Consider the following 15951-nt stretch of genomic DNA (forward strand, 5'->3'; position numbering starts at 1 on the left):
CCATTTTCTGAAAGCTCTTTGGATGTATGAGTCAAATATTCCACTTCTTGGAACCCATCTGTTTTGGTCACCTCTGTGCTGCTCTAACAGAAAATACCACAAATGGGATGGCTTGAACAAACAGGAGTTTATTCTCTTACAGTTTGGAGGCTTTAAGTCTGAGTTGAAAGTGCTGGGCTCTAAGGGCTGGGTGAAAGCCCCTCAACATTGGGCTTCAGTTCTGCCTCCTGCTCCTGGGCCACTGAAGCTAGAGACTTTTCTTCACTCAAGACAGCTTCTGGCTGCTGAGGCTGACAAGCCCAAGGTTGACAAGTAAAAAGGCACAGTCCCAATGTTACCAAACCACACAGCAGGCCATTCATTCAAGTCCACTGAAAGGCCCAAGATCGGCAGAGCACGGCAGGTTGCTGAACAACGACTCAGCTACATGTAGGGTTCAAATGTGCCATAAACTAGAGACCATTCCCAAACCTGCTGCTTATATATGAGAAGCACACCACATCCCTAAAGCAGCTACTCAGCTGCTTGTGGAAGAGCCCACCATGGAGCTGATTGCCAGTTATATCATGGTGAATAACTACTACCAGCTACCCAGCCACTCAACCAGGCCCAACCAAGTTGACACACAACTTCAATTACCACACCATCTTAATGATATAATGCAAATGTGATAAATGTTTTTATGCAATAAAACATTTACCAGGTTGTTTTATATATAATACATAAATAAAAAAATTTGAAACACTTTATTATCCAGCAACTGGGAAATAGTGAAAAGTAAAACACTTAGTTGTAAGATACTATTATCACAACGATGTGAAAAAGAGAACAAAAATCTGACTAAGAAAAGAAAAGAACTGTAAGAAACTGTAACAAAATGACTATAGTGGGAGAAAGCCCATGTTTTAGTTCTAAAATCTATTGTAGGCTAAGATTATAACTACATTTTTTACAATATTTTTTTATTAAAAAATTACATGAGATATTCCAAAGCACTATCAGTATTATTCCTAAGGATATAATCTATAAGATAAGTATTAATTAAAGAGTATCAAATGAAAGATAATTATAATCATGTTCTCAAGATTTTTTTGAGAATAATTAGGTAACAGATATGTGATATTCATTTTGAAGACAGAAAACTAAGATCTTGATGAGTTGTATGGTATGTGAACTATACCTCAATAAAACTTTTTTAAAAAGAAAACAAAACTAAGACCCAAAAAGGTTCTTTAATCCTTTATTCCAGTTTTAGATCATTTTTATGGAAAAGTAAAAAGATGTAATCTTTTGCCTTCACCCTGTCCGCTCTCATGTAAAATTATCTGAGTGATTCCAGAGATGAAAGGTTATTCAATATTAGAAAAATGTATCAATATAATCCATCATATATCAATACGTTAAAGAAAAAGAATCATGTGATCATGGTAACTGATGTAGAAAAAAATGATTTGTCAAAATTAATTACCAATCATACTAAAACTCGGGAGCTCAGGTAGCATAGGCATTTGACTGCTAACCAGAAGGCTGGCAGTTCAAACCCACCTCCTCAGAAGGAAGGTTGGGAAATCTAAGTCTGTAGTGATACCGCCTCAGAAACCCAAAGACGGGTTGCTATGAGTTGGGTTTGACTTGATGGTTTGGTTTGAGTTTATACTAAAACTCTTCAAGATACAGAATAGAGCATAACTACTTCAACTTGATAAAGAGCATCTACAAAAAACCTACAGATAACATTTTATTTAATGAGAAAAGACTGAATGATAGTCTCCTAAAATAGGGAACAAGGTAAGAAAGAAAATCCACTTTTACCACTGTTCTTCAATTTAGTATTAGAAGTTTTAGCCAGCACAATAAAGAAAGAAAAGTGTACAGATCAGAAAGGAAGAAATAAAATTGTCAATATATGAAGATAATTTGATAGTCTATGTAGAAAATCTGCAGGAATCGAGAAGAAAGTTTTTCAGAAAAAGGGAGCTCAGGAGGAGTTCTGGCAAGATGGCAGAATAGGCAGACAAGCTACACAGCCCTCTGTAACAAGCCATGAGAAATCAATTGAAACTGATAAAGATGATGATACTGGAACCTTGAGCTTTGAAGGGAAGGATAAAGAAGTGGATTAAATACCAACCAACAGAAGAACCTGAATGAAACAGTGAGTAAGGAGACAAATGGAGTGACATACTACCAGATGCTCTGAAAGCACAGCCATTTTGAATATTTCCAGTAGCAACCTAAGAATCTGCTCTGCTCACCAAGGACTGCATGGGCAAGGACCTTATTGGTGCCTGACAACCAGAAAGGAAAATAGCAAAGAAGGACATAAACAGACCTGTGGACTGCCAGCGGCTGTCCTGAGGATGCAGCCTTTTGAATATTTGCAAGTGGCAGGTACAGCCATTTTGAATATATGCAAGTGGTGTTTTTACCTGGAATATGCTTAGCTTGCCAAGGACAGCATGGGCAACTGCACCTGAGGCTTATGATGAGAAAGGTGCAATATTCCCCTTGTTACTCTTATAACGCACACCTCTTAGTGAACAAGGTGTGGCCATCCCCCGCCTCCACCCATCTTCTTGACCAGCAGGAATTCCATCCCAGTCTGTACCTGACAGAGCCTGGGTACCATGCCCTGGTCCCACTGTTTTGTTTTTATTTGTTTGCTTTTAAGTTGTTCTTTTTCTCTTCTTCTTTTCTTCCTTTTTTCTCTTCCCTTTTCCTGGTTCCCTTCATTTTTCTTTCTTTGGTTCTTCCCATTTCTTGTTTTTCCTTTTGCAGTTTTCCCATTTTTTTCTTTACTGTACTTTTACTCTTGCTCTTTTCTTTCATTTCTCCCTCCCCAGGTATTGTGGCTTTTCCCCTATTTTTCTCATTATCTTTCTTTTACCCTTTTTTAAAATATATTTTGAAAATTCTTATTTATTGTGGGGTTTTTTTTTTGGCAATTTTTCCTGTTTGTTTATGCAGTTTGAGTTTTTCGTTCTCTTGTTTTTGTTTTTTTGGTGTTTTTTAAATTTTTTTTTGTCTAACTGAGTGGAAGACAGCAACTTCCCATATAACCCCACCATACCTGCACCTCCTGCAGTCCCATCCACTGAATAAGGGTTACCACTTGATTTTGCACCAACTGACGAACAATAGACAGCAGCCAATACTAGCTTAACTCACAGTCCAAAAAGCAAGATAAAGTAGTAGAAACAAGGGACTAGGACACAAACCCAGAAAACATTCCTGAGGAAGAAATAGCACTGGAACTCTCTGATAAGGAATTTAAAAGAATTATATTTGGGTACTTCAATGGATTGAGAGACAGACCCAAGGAAAAAAACTGACAAAATTTAGGAAAACAGAGTCAAAACTCTAGAACAATTTAGGAAAACAATACAAGAAGAAATTGACAAAATAAAAAATTAGAAATGATACAAAACCAACAAATAGAAATCCAAAAGATTAATAGTAAGATTTCAGAAATAGGTAATATCCTGAATGGGCAAAGGAGAACAATCGAATCAGTGGAAGACAGAATTAATGAGATTGAAGACAAACACCTCAATAAAATAAACCAAACTCACTGCCATTGAGTCGGATCTGACTCATAGTGACCCCTCCTTGGGTTTCCAAGGCAGTATCACTACAGAAGTATATAGCCCCATTTTCCTTCTGAGGAGTGGCTGATGGGCTTGAACTGTCAGCCTTTTGGTTACTACTCAAATGCCTTAAGCACTGTGCTACCAGAGCTCCTAACACCTCAATACTACCTTGTTAAGGGATCAATCAGACAAAAAATCAAAAACAAATAAAGAAAGCCTAAGATTCATGTGGGATAGATATCCTTAAGAGGAATAACCTATGTGTAGGAGGGGTCGCTATGAGTTGGGTCGACTCAATGGCACATAACAACAACAACAACAACAACAATTGGAATTCCAGAACAGGAAGAGACAGATAAAATCACAGAGAAAATTGTTGAAGATTTGCTGGATGATAATTTCCCTAATATGATGAAAGACAAGAACATATCCATTCAAGAAGTTCAAGGAACCCCAAACAGGACAGACCCCAAAAGAAAATCACTAAGATATATCATCATCAAACGCACCAAAACAAAAGATAAAAGAATCCTGAAAGCAGCATGGGAAAAATGTAAAGTTACCTACAAAGGGCAACCAATAAGACTAAGCTCTGATTTCTCAGAAGAAACCATGCAGGTGAGAAGTTAATGAGATGATGTATACAAAATCCTGAAAGAAAAAGATTTACAACCAAGAATTATATACCTAGAACAACTGTCCCTCAAATATGAGGGTGAAATTAGGACACTTCCAGATAAGCAGAAATTAAGGAAATTTGTTAAAATCAGATCAACCTTACAAGAGATGCTAAGAGGAGTCCTATGGACAGAGAACCAGTAACAGCAAACAACAGCTAATGATTAACACACATGATGACATAACCTAGAAACCAATCCAGTTATAGAAGCATCCAAAGTAAAATAAGCTTACAATACTGTAAACAGGGAACCAGAGACATCAATTGGCAAATGAAGACATCTACAAACCAAAAAAAAAAGGGAATAAATAATGTAGTTACAGAACTTCTAAATGGTGAGGAAGTCAAGAAATTGCGAGATAGAAATGACTGTTTTAAACTTAGAAAGAAAACAATAAATCAAAGAGCAACTTCAAAGAAAAGTAATAAACCTTCGTATCAAAATAAAAAAGAGGACAAGCACAAATATTTAGCAAATACTACAACAGCAATAAAGGAGATGATAACATGACTCATAAACAAAATGAACTAGCACAGAAAATTATATGAAACAAAGAAATCAGTAACACCACCAAAAAAACACATAACAAAATGATATCAATAAATTCATACTTGTCAATAATTACACTGAATATAAATAGCTTAAATGCACCACTTAAGAGACAGAGAGTTACAGATTGGATAAGAAAACATGACTCATCAATATGCTGTCTACAAGAGACTCACCTTAGACACAAAGACAAAAACAGACTAAAAATCATAGTTTGGAAAAAGATATATCAAGCAAATGACAACCAAACAAGGGCAAGAGTGGCAATATTAATTTCTGATAAAACAAACTTTAGGACAAAAACGACCATAAGAGACAAGGAAGAACATTATATAATGATTAAAGGATCAATTGAACAAGAGGACATAACCATAATAAATATATATGCATCCAATGAAAGAGACCCAAAATACATAAATGAGACTTCAACATAATTGAAAGTAGAAATAGATGACTCCATAGTAATAGTAGGAGATTTTAATACATCACTTTCAATAAAAGATAGAACTGGAAAGAAACTCAACAAAGATGCCGAGGAGTGGCTGGTATGCTTGAACCACCAGCCTTCCGGTTAGCAGTCAAATGCCTTAGGCACTATGCCACCAGAGCTCCCACAAAGATGCAGAAAAACTAAACATTGCAATCAACCAACTTGACCTTACAGACATCTAGAGAGCACTTCTCCCAATAACAGCAAAATATACACAAAACATTCTCCAGAATAGACCAATGTCAGGCCACGAAGTAAGCCTCAAAAATATAAAAACATTTAAATATTAAAAAGTATCTTCTTAGATCATAATGCTTTACAACTGGAAATCAACACTGGGAAGACCAATAGGAAAAGAGGAAACGCATGGAAACTGAATAACACCCTCCTCAAAAATGACTGGGTAATAGCAGAAATAAAAAAATGAAATTAAGAAATTCCTTAAATCAAATGAGAATGAAAACACAACAGACCAAAATCTTTGGGACGCAGCAAAAGCAGTGATTAGAAAGCAATTTACAGCACTAGATGCACATACCAAAAAGGAAGAAAGACCCAAAATAAACACCTTAACCCAACAACTCCAACAATTAGAAAAGGAGCAGCAAAAAAAAAAAAAAAAAGAAAGAAAGAAAAGAGCCTACAGTCACCAGGAAAAAAGAAATAATAAAGATTCAATCAGAAGAATAAGAACAGAAGGGAAATTCCTCAACATAATAAAGGGTACATATACAAAACAATAGCTAACATTATTTTCAATAAATAGAGACTAAAACCATTTCCCTTGCAAACAGGAACCAGACAAGGATGCCCACCATCTCCACTTCTATTCAACATTGTATTGGAAGTCCTAGCCAAGGCAGTAAGGCAAGAAAAGGAAATCAAAGGCATCCAAATTGGTAGGGAAGAAGTAAAACTATCCCTATTTGCAGATGATATGATCCTATACATGAAAACCCAAGAGACTCAGCAAGAAAAATACTGGAACTAATTGAAAGATTTAGCATAGAGGCAGGATACAAGATCAACACACAAAAATCAGTTGGATTCCTCTACACCAGCAAAGAGGTCTCTGAAAAGAAAATAAGGAAATCAATACCATTTACAATAGCTACCAAAAAGATAAAATACTTGGGAATAAATTGTACCAGGAACACAAAAGATCTATATAAAGAAAACTACAAAACACTACTTCAAGAAACTGTAAGAGAGCTACATACATGGAAGAACGTATCATGCTCATGGATAGGAAAATTTAACATTGTGAAAATGTCAATACTACCCAAAGCAATCTATACACTCAATGCAATCTCGATCCAGATCCCACCCACATTCTTTAAAGCATGGAAAAACCAATCACTAATTTTATATGAAAGGAAAGGGACCTCGGATAAGCAAAGCATTCCTGAAGAACAACAGAGTAGGAGGTCTCACACTCCCAGATCTCCAAATCTACTATACAGCCACAACTGTCAAAACAGCATGGCATTGGTACAACAACAGACACACAGATGAGTGGAAAAGAGCTGAGAACCTAGAAATAGAACCATTCACCTATGCTCAGCTGTTTTTGGCAAAGGGCCAACATCCATTCACTGGGGAAGAGATAGTCTCTTTCAGAAATGGTACCAGAAAAACTGATTATCCATTTGCAGAAGAATGAAAGAAGATCCATACTTCACACCATACACAAAAACTAACTCCAGGTAGATCAAAAACTTAAATCTGAAACATAAAACAAAGGAAAAATAAGGGCAAACTTGTTGTTATGTGCCACCGAGTCAGACCTGACTCATAGCAACCGCTCCTTGGGTTTCCAAGGCAGTATCACTTGGAATGCCCAACCTTCCTTCCGAGGAGTGGCTGGTGGGTTTGAACCGCCAGCCTTCTGATTAGCAGTCAACTGCCTTAGGCACTATGCTACCAGAGCTCCTAATAGTAGACACATATTAATTTGAGTGAAGGGAAAGGCAATGTTTCTTTCTGTGTGTAAACATTTCCTTGATGTTTTATAATAGTGGACTTATACAGTAGTTCACAGAAACAAGTATTTCACAGAGCAAAAATTTTATATTTTGATTAATTTTATACAATAAAAGAAGGATCAGCACAATATCACTAAGGCAAAGGAAAACAGAGAGAGGTACACAAGAGTTACAGACAACAAAGGAAAATATTATTACATACATAATTATGCCATATAGTAATAACAAATATTAATCTATAAGCTGAACAGCTGTGGGTAGATGAACAAGACTACACTCATGACCATATATACAGGCTTGGCAGAGGATATTTCTACATATGTATTTGTATGTGCTGTAGCTATCTCTACTATATAGATAGAGACAGGGATAGAGATAGGTTAAAAAGAAAAAAGAAAAATACTGCCATGGAGTGGATTCCAACTCATAGTGCCCCTTTAGGACAGAGTAGAACTGTCCTATAGATTTTCCAATGCTGTAAATCTTTATGGAAGCAGACTGCTTCATCTTTTTCCCATGGAGTAGTTGGCTGGTGGGCTCAAACCACCAACCCTTTGATTAATAGCCAAATGCTTTAACAACTATGCCACCAGAGCTCTTCAGATTGATAGAAATACAGATAGACAGATAGATACAGCAAGTAGGGGGTCAAAGTTATGAAAATTTCTTAGCCATAACTAAACACCTTGAGGTAATGAGGGCTGGGACTATAGTCTCAGACGACAGCTAAGTCAATTGGCATAACACAGCTCACAAAGACAATGTTCTACATGCTACTGTGGTAAGTAGTGACTAAGGTCTTAAAAGCAAGTGAGCAGCCATCTAAGGTGCAACTATTGGTCTCTCTCTGTCCGAACCAAAGAAAAGTAAGAAAATCAAAGATGCATGGAAACAATAGTCCAGAGGACTAACAGACCATGTGAACTAGATGGTACCACTACAAATCACTCTGAAACAGATCACAATAGAAGGTCCTGGATAGAGTGGGAGGAAAATGTGGAACAAAACTCAAAATCATAAAAAAGAACAGACTTACTGGTCTGATGGAGACTGGTGGAACCCCAAGACTGTGGCCCTGGTCATCCTTCAAGCCTGGAACTGAAACCACTCCTGTGACTCAACTTTCAGCCAAGCAATATACAGGGCCCCAAAGGTGAATAAGAACACTAGAGCAGTATGCACTCCTTAGAACAATCAGTCATATGAGATCGAAAGAGCAGATTTTGCCCAGGGACAAAATTCAGAAGGAAGGAAGGGATAGGAAAGAAGGACGAATGGAAACAGGAAATACAGGGAGGAAGTGGAAAGAGTGATGTTACCTTGTGGAGACTGCAATCAATGTCATGAAACAAAGTGTGCGTGAACTGTTGAATGGAAAATAATTTGCTCTATAAACTTTCACTCAAATCGCAATAAAAAGTTAAAAGAGAAAGAGTCTATTAAGATGATGAAAAGACAGACTACATAGTATGAGAAAACATTTGCAAACCACGTATCTGTTAAAAGGACTAGTTAGGCAGAACAGACAAACAACTTTCAAAACTCAACATTAAAAAAGTAAACAATCCAACGGGGACACAGACAAATAGTATGAAAAGATATTTCACTAAAGAAGATACACAGATGGCAAATGACCACATGAAAAGATGATCAACTTCATCAGTCCTTGTTGTTAGGTGCCATTGAAATCAACTCCGACTATAGGCAACCCTATGCACAACAGAATGAAACAATACCTGGTCCTGTGCCATCCTCACAATCTTTGCTATGCTTGAGCCCATCATCACATTAGTCATTAGGAAATGTAAATTAAAACTACAATATTGTAACATATACACATACAGAATGAGTAAAATATAGTGACAACAAAAAAATGCTGGCAAGGATACTGAGAACTGCATCACTCATACAATGCTGGCGGGAATGAAAATGGTACAGACACTTGGGAAAGTATTTTGGCAGCCACTCCGTGGAAGGAAGATGGTGCAATCCACTTCTGTAAAGACTTACTATCTCGAAAACTAAGTGGCGGTCAGAGTCAGAGTCGACTAGATGGTACTGAATTTGGTTTTTGTTCGGTTTTTAAAAATTTAATCATACGACTATCATACAACTCAGCAACTGCACTCCTGCACATTTACAGAGAAATGAAAGTTATGTTCACACAATAACCTGTACATGAATGTTTATAGTAGTTTTATCTGTACTATCCAAAAACTGAAAACAATCCCGATATCATTTGATGGATAAATGCTTAAACAAACAATGATGTACTACTCTGCAGTGAAAAGGAACAAACTATTGCTATGTGCAAGAACCTGGATGAGTTACTAGAGAATTATGCTGAATGAAAAGAGCCAATCCCAAACATATCATATAATTTCATTTATGTAACATTCTTCAGATAACAATATTACAGAAATGGAGAACAAATTAGGAGTTGCCAGAGATTAAGGAGGGACTGGGGGTAGAAGTAAAGTGAATAGGACTACAAAAGGGCAATATGAGTAATCCTTTTATGGAAATGTTTTGTATTTTTACTCTATCAATAATAATATCCTAGTTGTGATATTGAGCTATAGCTTTGCAAAATGTTATCATTGGGGGGAAGAAGGTAAAGGATATATGAGATTTCTTTACAATTGCATGTGAATCTATAATTATCTTAAAATGAAAGTTTAATTAAAAAAATTATTTGAGTGTCTCCTTTATGCACAGCACAGCTGAAGAAGTGCAAAGATAAATATGATGGTCTTCGCAACTGAAATTATAATTTATTGTGGGGAGAAAGATATATACATAAATAATTACAGGACAAAAAAATTTAAAATTAGTGTCAGGAGGATCTTATAGCACTATGAGAATAGGAAGCAACTGATCACAATTAGAGCTACAAAACATGGGACTAATCATCCTTGAAATATTAAAAAGAATAAAAATCATCATCAAGCTTTATATATACTTCCAACACTAAAGGTAATAATTTTAAAATTTGAGGAAGATTACTGGAATAGACATGATGGTGTATTATTACTTTCTGTAATGATATTTTCTGATATTTCATCTTTATGATGTTTCAGTTGTTACAGCAACATGTATTACTTTTCCAACTTGAAAACAGACTTAAAAAATATTTTTAAAGAAAAAAAGTATTGTTTGAATTTATATAGAGAACATCTGTATAAATAAGTTACTTTCATGATTAAAAACTTTATTTCTTGCTGAAATAAAGAAATACAAATTTAAGGAAGAGTCTGAGAATATTGATTTGTATCACGTCATCAAAATATAAGTAGTGGATTCTTACAGAAACAAACTAAACATGTGATTCTCTAATACATCATGTCCTCCTAACAAATAATGAACAGATAAGAAGGTCAAAAGGGTTTGGTAATAACAAACGTAAATGCAATCTGCTGATATTTCAATCACACCACACAACTATTACACACACATTCTTAAGATCTCTTTGTCTAGACTCATCTCCAGTCACTTTTTTCCATTCATGCTGCATTACCCATTGCAATTACTTACCATTTACTTAAGAATCCATACTTTCTTACACCTCCATACCATTGCCTATGCTGTGTTTCCTCTGAATGGAATGTCTCAACCCATCTGAGCTCAATAGTACCTCCTTGTGAACTCCTCTCTGGGGAGTTCTAGACAAAACAGGAATCCCCTTTCTAAACACTATGTATTAGTATAAGATTCATCCAAAATTATTTGTATGCCAATACTGGGATGTCCTTGACAGGGGCTTGTATCTATTGAACATGGCAAGCAGTGTCAGAAGATACAATCAACCGGATTACATTTTAAAATAACACAGGCAATTACTAAAAACCAAAAATTTAGTTTAAAAGATTATCATTAAAGTTATAATTTAGCTACATAAACCTTGTAGTTCTTTACTGATTGCTATGTCAATGTGTTTTATAATGCTCTGGCTAAAACTAAACCCAAATGGTATGCTCAAAGGAAGAGTTTCTGCCATGTTCTTGAATTGTTTGGAATGCAGCTATTATAAATTCTTTGGATGTTAAAAATAAAATCTGAAGTTGGAAGTTGTGGTTTGATGTAATACTTTATAAAATTTTGTTTCTCTAAATTGTAATAATTTACAGTTTAATGTGCAATTTTAAAAGAAGCTTTTAAAAGTGTGTTACATACCATTTCGATTTCTTGATCTTTAGCAACTAGCTGTCGACTAAGAAGTTCTTTGCTCGAATCAAGTTTAATACAGAGTTCCCTTGTGGAAGACAAATCTGCAAGGGCAGACACTTTTTCAAACTGAACCTTCTGAAGCTCCTCTTCCATCTTTACAACAGACTTATGTAATGTAGAAATCTGGGACTTGTAAGACCTTTCTGCATTTAAGTGCTGTAAAAGCAAGATTATTTTTGTATATATGTAAATAAACTTAAAAAAATAATTACAACATGAAAAACAACGTGAGACAAATCTTTTAATGATGATACACTCAGACTATAAAGATTTTTAGCTGACACAGGTGATAACTCAAATCAAAAAACAAACCCACTGCCATCGAGTCGATGCTGACTCATAGTGACCCCCACTGGGTTTCCGAGGCTGTAAATCTTTATGGAAGTAGATTGCCTCATCTTCCTCCTACGGAGCAGCTGGTGGGTTTGAACTGGTGACCTTCTGGTTAGCAGCTAAATGCCTTATCCACTATGCCACCAGAGCTCCTTATGGGTGGTATCAGTATGTACAAAACTCTCCAGGAAAGATATATTCAGTCCTCAAATTTCTATACATTCGAGCAAGAATAGCCAACTGGTTATTCTTTTTAATATATTTAGAAAAAAAATCTATTATCCCACTTAAAAATCTCAATCTTTAAAGCTAGTTGACACATACATTTGAATGTGTATAATTCTGACCATATTTGCCACATTTACAATAATTCCATAGTATAAATCTTGTTGTTAAAGATATGTTATATATCATTTTATTCACAACACTCTTTTATCAATCTTAATATCATAAAATGAGGACTGATAACTCTCTAGCACACTAATAGCTATAGAGGGAAAAGACTATGGGTAAGCATATATTGAGCATACATTGATACATATGACATTATATATATGACATATGTTACATATATGTATATATACACTGATATATGACATGTTACATATACATGATATGTACATCATATATATATATGCCATTTAGTTTACTTAGGTACGTGTTATTAAGTCAATTTCGTCTCATAGTGACCCTATGTATAACAGAATGAAACACTGCCCAGTCCTGTGCCATCCTCACAATCTATGAGCTATGTTTGAGCCCACTGTTGTAGCTAGTCTCGATCCATCTCATTTTTTGCAGACTCTCTACTTTAACAAGGATGATGCCCTTCTCTAGGGGCTGGTCGCTCCTGATAACATGTCCAACGGATGTGAAATGAAGTCTTGCCATCTTCACTTCTAAGGAGCATTCTGGTTGCACTTCTTCCAATATAGATTTGTTCATTCTTCTGACAGTCTATGGTATATTCAGTATTCTTCACCAACACCATAATTCAAAGGGATCATCAGTTGTTCTTTAGTCTCATTTATTGTCCAGCTTTTGCAAGCATATGAAGCGAATAAAAAACACCATGGCTTGGATCATGTCCGTATTAGTCCTCAAATTGACTTTTTTTAACACTTTAAAGTCTTTTGAAGATTTCCCCAATTTAATACATTGACTTCTTGACTGCTGCTTCCATGGGCACTGACTGTGAATCCAAGTAAAATGACATACTTAACAACATCAATCTTTTTTCTGTTTATTATTTTACATACTGGTCCAGTTAAAAGGATTTCTATTTCTGTTAAAGTATCATCTATACTGAAGGATACAGGCTTTGATATTCATCATTAAGTGCTTCAAGTCCTCTTCACTTTCAGCATGCAAGGGTGTGTGATCTGCATTACTGTAGGTTGTTAATGAGTCTTCCTCTAACCCTGATGCTGCTTTCTCCTTTATATTGTCCAGCTTCACAGATTATTTGCTCAGCACTAAGCATGGTCAAAGGATACAATCTTGATGTATCCTTTTCTGATTTTAAACCATGCAATATGCTCTTGTTCTAGATGAATGATTGCCTCTTGGTCTATGTACAGGATCCACATAAACACAATTAAGTATTCTGGAATTCTCATTCTTCAAACAGTTATTCATCATTTGTTTTGAATTACACAGTCAAATGCCTTTGCAAAATCAACAAAACACAGGTAAACATCTTTCCGGTATTTTCTGCTCTCAGGTAAGATCCATCTAACATCAGAAATAATTATCCCTTGTTCCACATTCTCTTCAGAATCCATCTTGAGTTTCTGGCAGTTCCCTACTGATGTGCTGCTGCAAGCATTTCTAAAGTCTTTTCAGCATAATTCTACTTGCATGTAATATTAATGATATTCAATAATTCCCATATTCCATTGGTCACCTTTCTCTGGAATAAGTATGTATATAGATCTCTTCCCATCAGTTGGCAAGGGAGCTGTCTTCTAAATCCTTGTCATAGAAAAGTGAGTGATTCCAGCATTACATCCATTTGTTGAAACAGTTCAATTGGTATTGCATCAATTCCTGGAGTTTTGTTTTTTGCTAATGCCTTCAGTGCCAGTTGGATTTCTTCCTTCAATACAATCCTTCTTGATCATATGCCACCTTCTGAAATAGGTGAACATTGACCAATTCTTTTGGTACAGTGACGGTGTAATCCTTCCATCTTTTTACTGCTGTTGCTGTTGATTTCTATGTAATTCAGTTTTTTTTGCCATAGAATCCTTCAATTGCAATTCAAGGATTGCATTTTTTCATCAATTTTTTGAGATTGTGAAATGCCAACTGCGTTCTTCCTTCTAGTTTTCTAACTACAGGTCTTTGCACATTTCATTATAATACTTTACTTTCTTTTCTCAAGCTCCCCTTGGAAATTTTCTGTTCAGCACTTTTACTTCATCATATCTTCCTTTCAGTTTAGCTAGTCTATGTTCAACAGCTACCTGCAGAGTCTCTTTTGACATCAATTTCAGTCTTTTCTTTTTAACAACCTTTGGCTATCTTCATGTATTATGTCCTACAATGACCAGATGACCAATTAATTTATCTGGTATTCAATGTGTCAAATCTATTCTTGAAATGTCTAGAAATTCTGGTGGGATTACTCAAAATCCTATTTCTTGTGAATTTAGTTTTCTTCAATTTCAACATAAACTTGTATATATGAACAATTGATGGGCAGTTCTATAGTTGGCCACTGGTCTTATTCTGACAGGATACTGAGCTTCTACATCATCTCTTTCCACAGACACAGTCAGTTTGATCCCTGTGTGTCCCATCTGACAAGATACATGTATATGTTCACCATTTGTGATGTTGAAAAAGGTATTTGCAATGAATAAGTTGTTGGTCTTGAAAAATTCTATCATGCAATCTCTGGTGTCATTTCTATCCAAAAAAAACCCAAACTCACTGCTGTTGAGTCGATGCCTACTCATAGCAACCCCTCCTCGGGTTTCCAAGGCAGTATGGAAGTAGACTGCCCAATCTTCCTTCCGAGAAGTGGCTGGTGGGTTTAAACCGCCAGCCTTCTGGTTAGCAGTCAAATGTCTTAGGCACTATGCCACCAGAGCTCCAATCTTTTCTATCACCAATGCTTTATTTTCCAACTACTGATCCTTCTTTTTTGTTTATAACTTTTGCATTCCAATCACTAGTAATTGTCAATGCATCTTGATTGCATGTTTGATCAATTTCAGACTGAAAAATTGGTAACAATCTTAAATTGCTTCATTTTTAGCATTAGTAGTTACTACATAAATTTGAGTAATAGTGGTATTAACTGGTCTTTCTTGTAGGCATATGGATATTATCCTATCACTGACAGTGTCGTATTACAGGATAGATATTGAAATATCCTTTTTGATGATGAAGGCAACACCATCCCTGTTCAGCTTTGTCATTCCTGGCATAGTAGACCATATGATTATCCAATTCAAAATAGCCAATACCATCCATTTCAACTCACTAATGCCTAGGATATCAATCCTCAAGTGTTTCATTTCATTTTTGACAACTTTTAATTTTCCTTGATTCACACTTCATATATTCCATGTTCTGATCATTAACACATATTTGCAGCTGCTTCTTCTCATTTTGAGTCATGCCCCATCAGCAAATGAAGGTCCTGAAAGCTGTCCTCCATCCACATTATAAACATTGACTAATTCAAGGAGATACCTCTTCCTAGTTGTATTTCGAAGGAGCTATGGTGGTATAGTGGATAAGACATTTGGCTGCTAATCAAAATATCAGCAGTTTAAACCAAGCAGCCACTCCATGAAAGGAAGATAGGGAGATTTATAGCCTCAGTTACCCAATGGGGGTCGCTATAGTTAGAATGGACTCAATGGCAGTAAGTTTGGGGTTTTTTTGGTTTATATCAGATAGTGTTCCAATGTTATCCATAAGGTTTTCAATGACCAATTTTTTCAGAAGTAGATCACCAGGTCCTTCTTCTCAGTCTTAGTCTGGACGCTCCACTGAAACCTGCCCACCATGTGTGACCCTGCTGGTGTACCAGTGGCATAGCTTCTAGCATCATAGCAACATGCAAATCACCATAGTACAAC

At 35.9% G+C, this 15951-nt stretch overlaps 1 protein-coding gene across 1 annotated transcript in view; it reads right to left on the reverse strand.

Moving 5' to 3' along the window:
- TSGA10 (testis specific 10) overlaps nt 1-15951 on the reverse strand; it is a 149325-nt gene that overhangs the window by 31685 nt on the left and 101689 nt on the right. The window contains exon 12 of the mRNA XM_007959465.2: nt 11468-11677. Within this exon, the coding sequence (XP_007957656.1) occupies nt 11468-11677 (210 nt within the window). The remainder of the gene's footprint in view (nt 1-11467; nt 11678-15951) is intronic.

Source organism: Orycteropus afer, unplaced genomic scaffold (genome assembly GCF_000298275.1).
Source record: "Orycteropus afer afer isolate SDZICR_OR568_19922 unplaced genomic scaffold, OryAfe1.0 scaffold00017, whole genome shotgun sequence".
Taxonomy (NCBI): Eukaryota; Metazoa; Chordata; class Mammalia; order Tubulidentata; family Orycteropodidae; genus Orycteropus; species Orycteropus afer.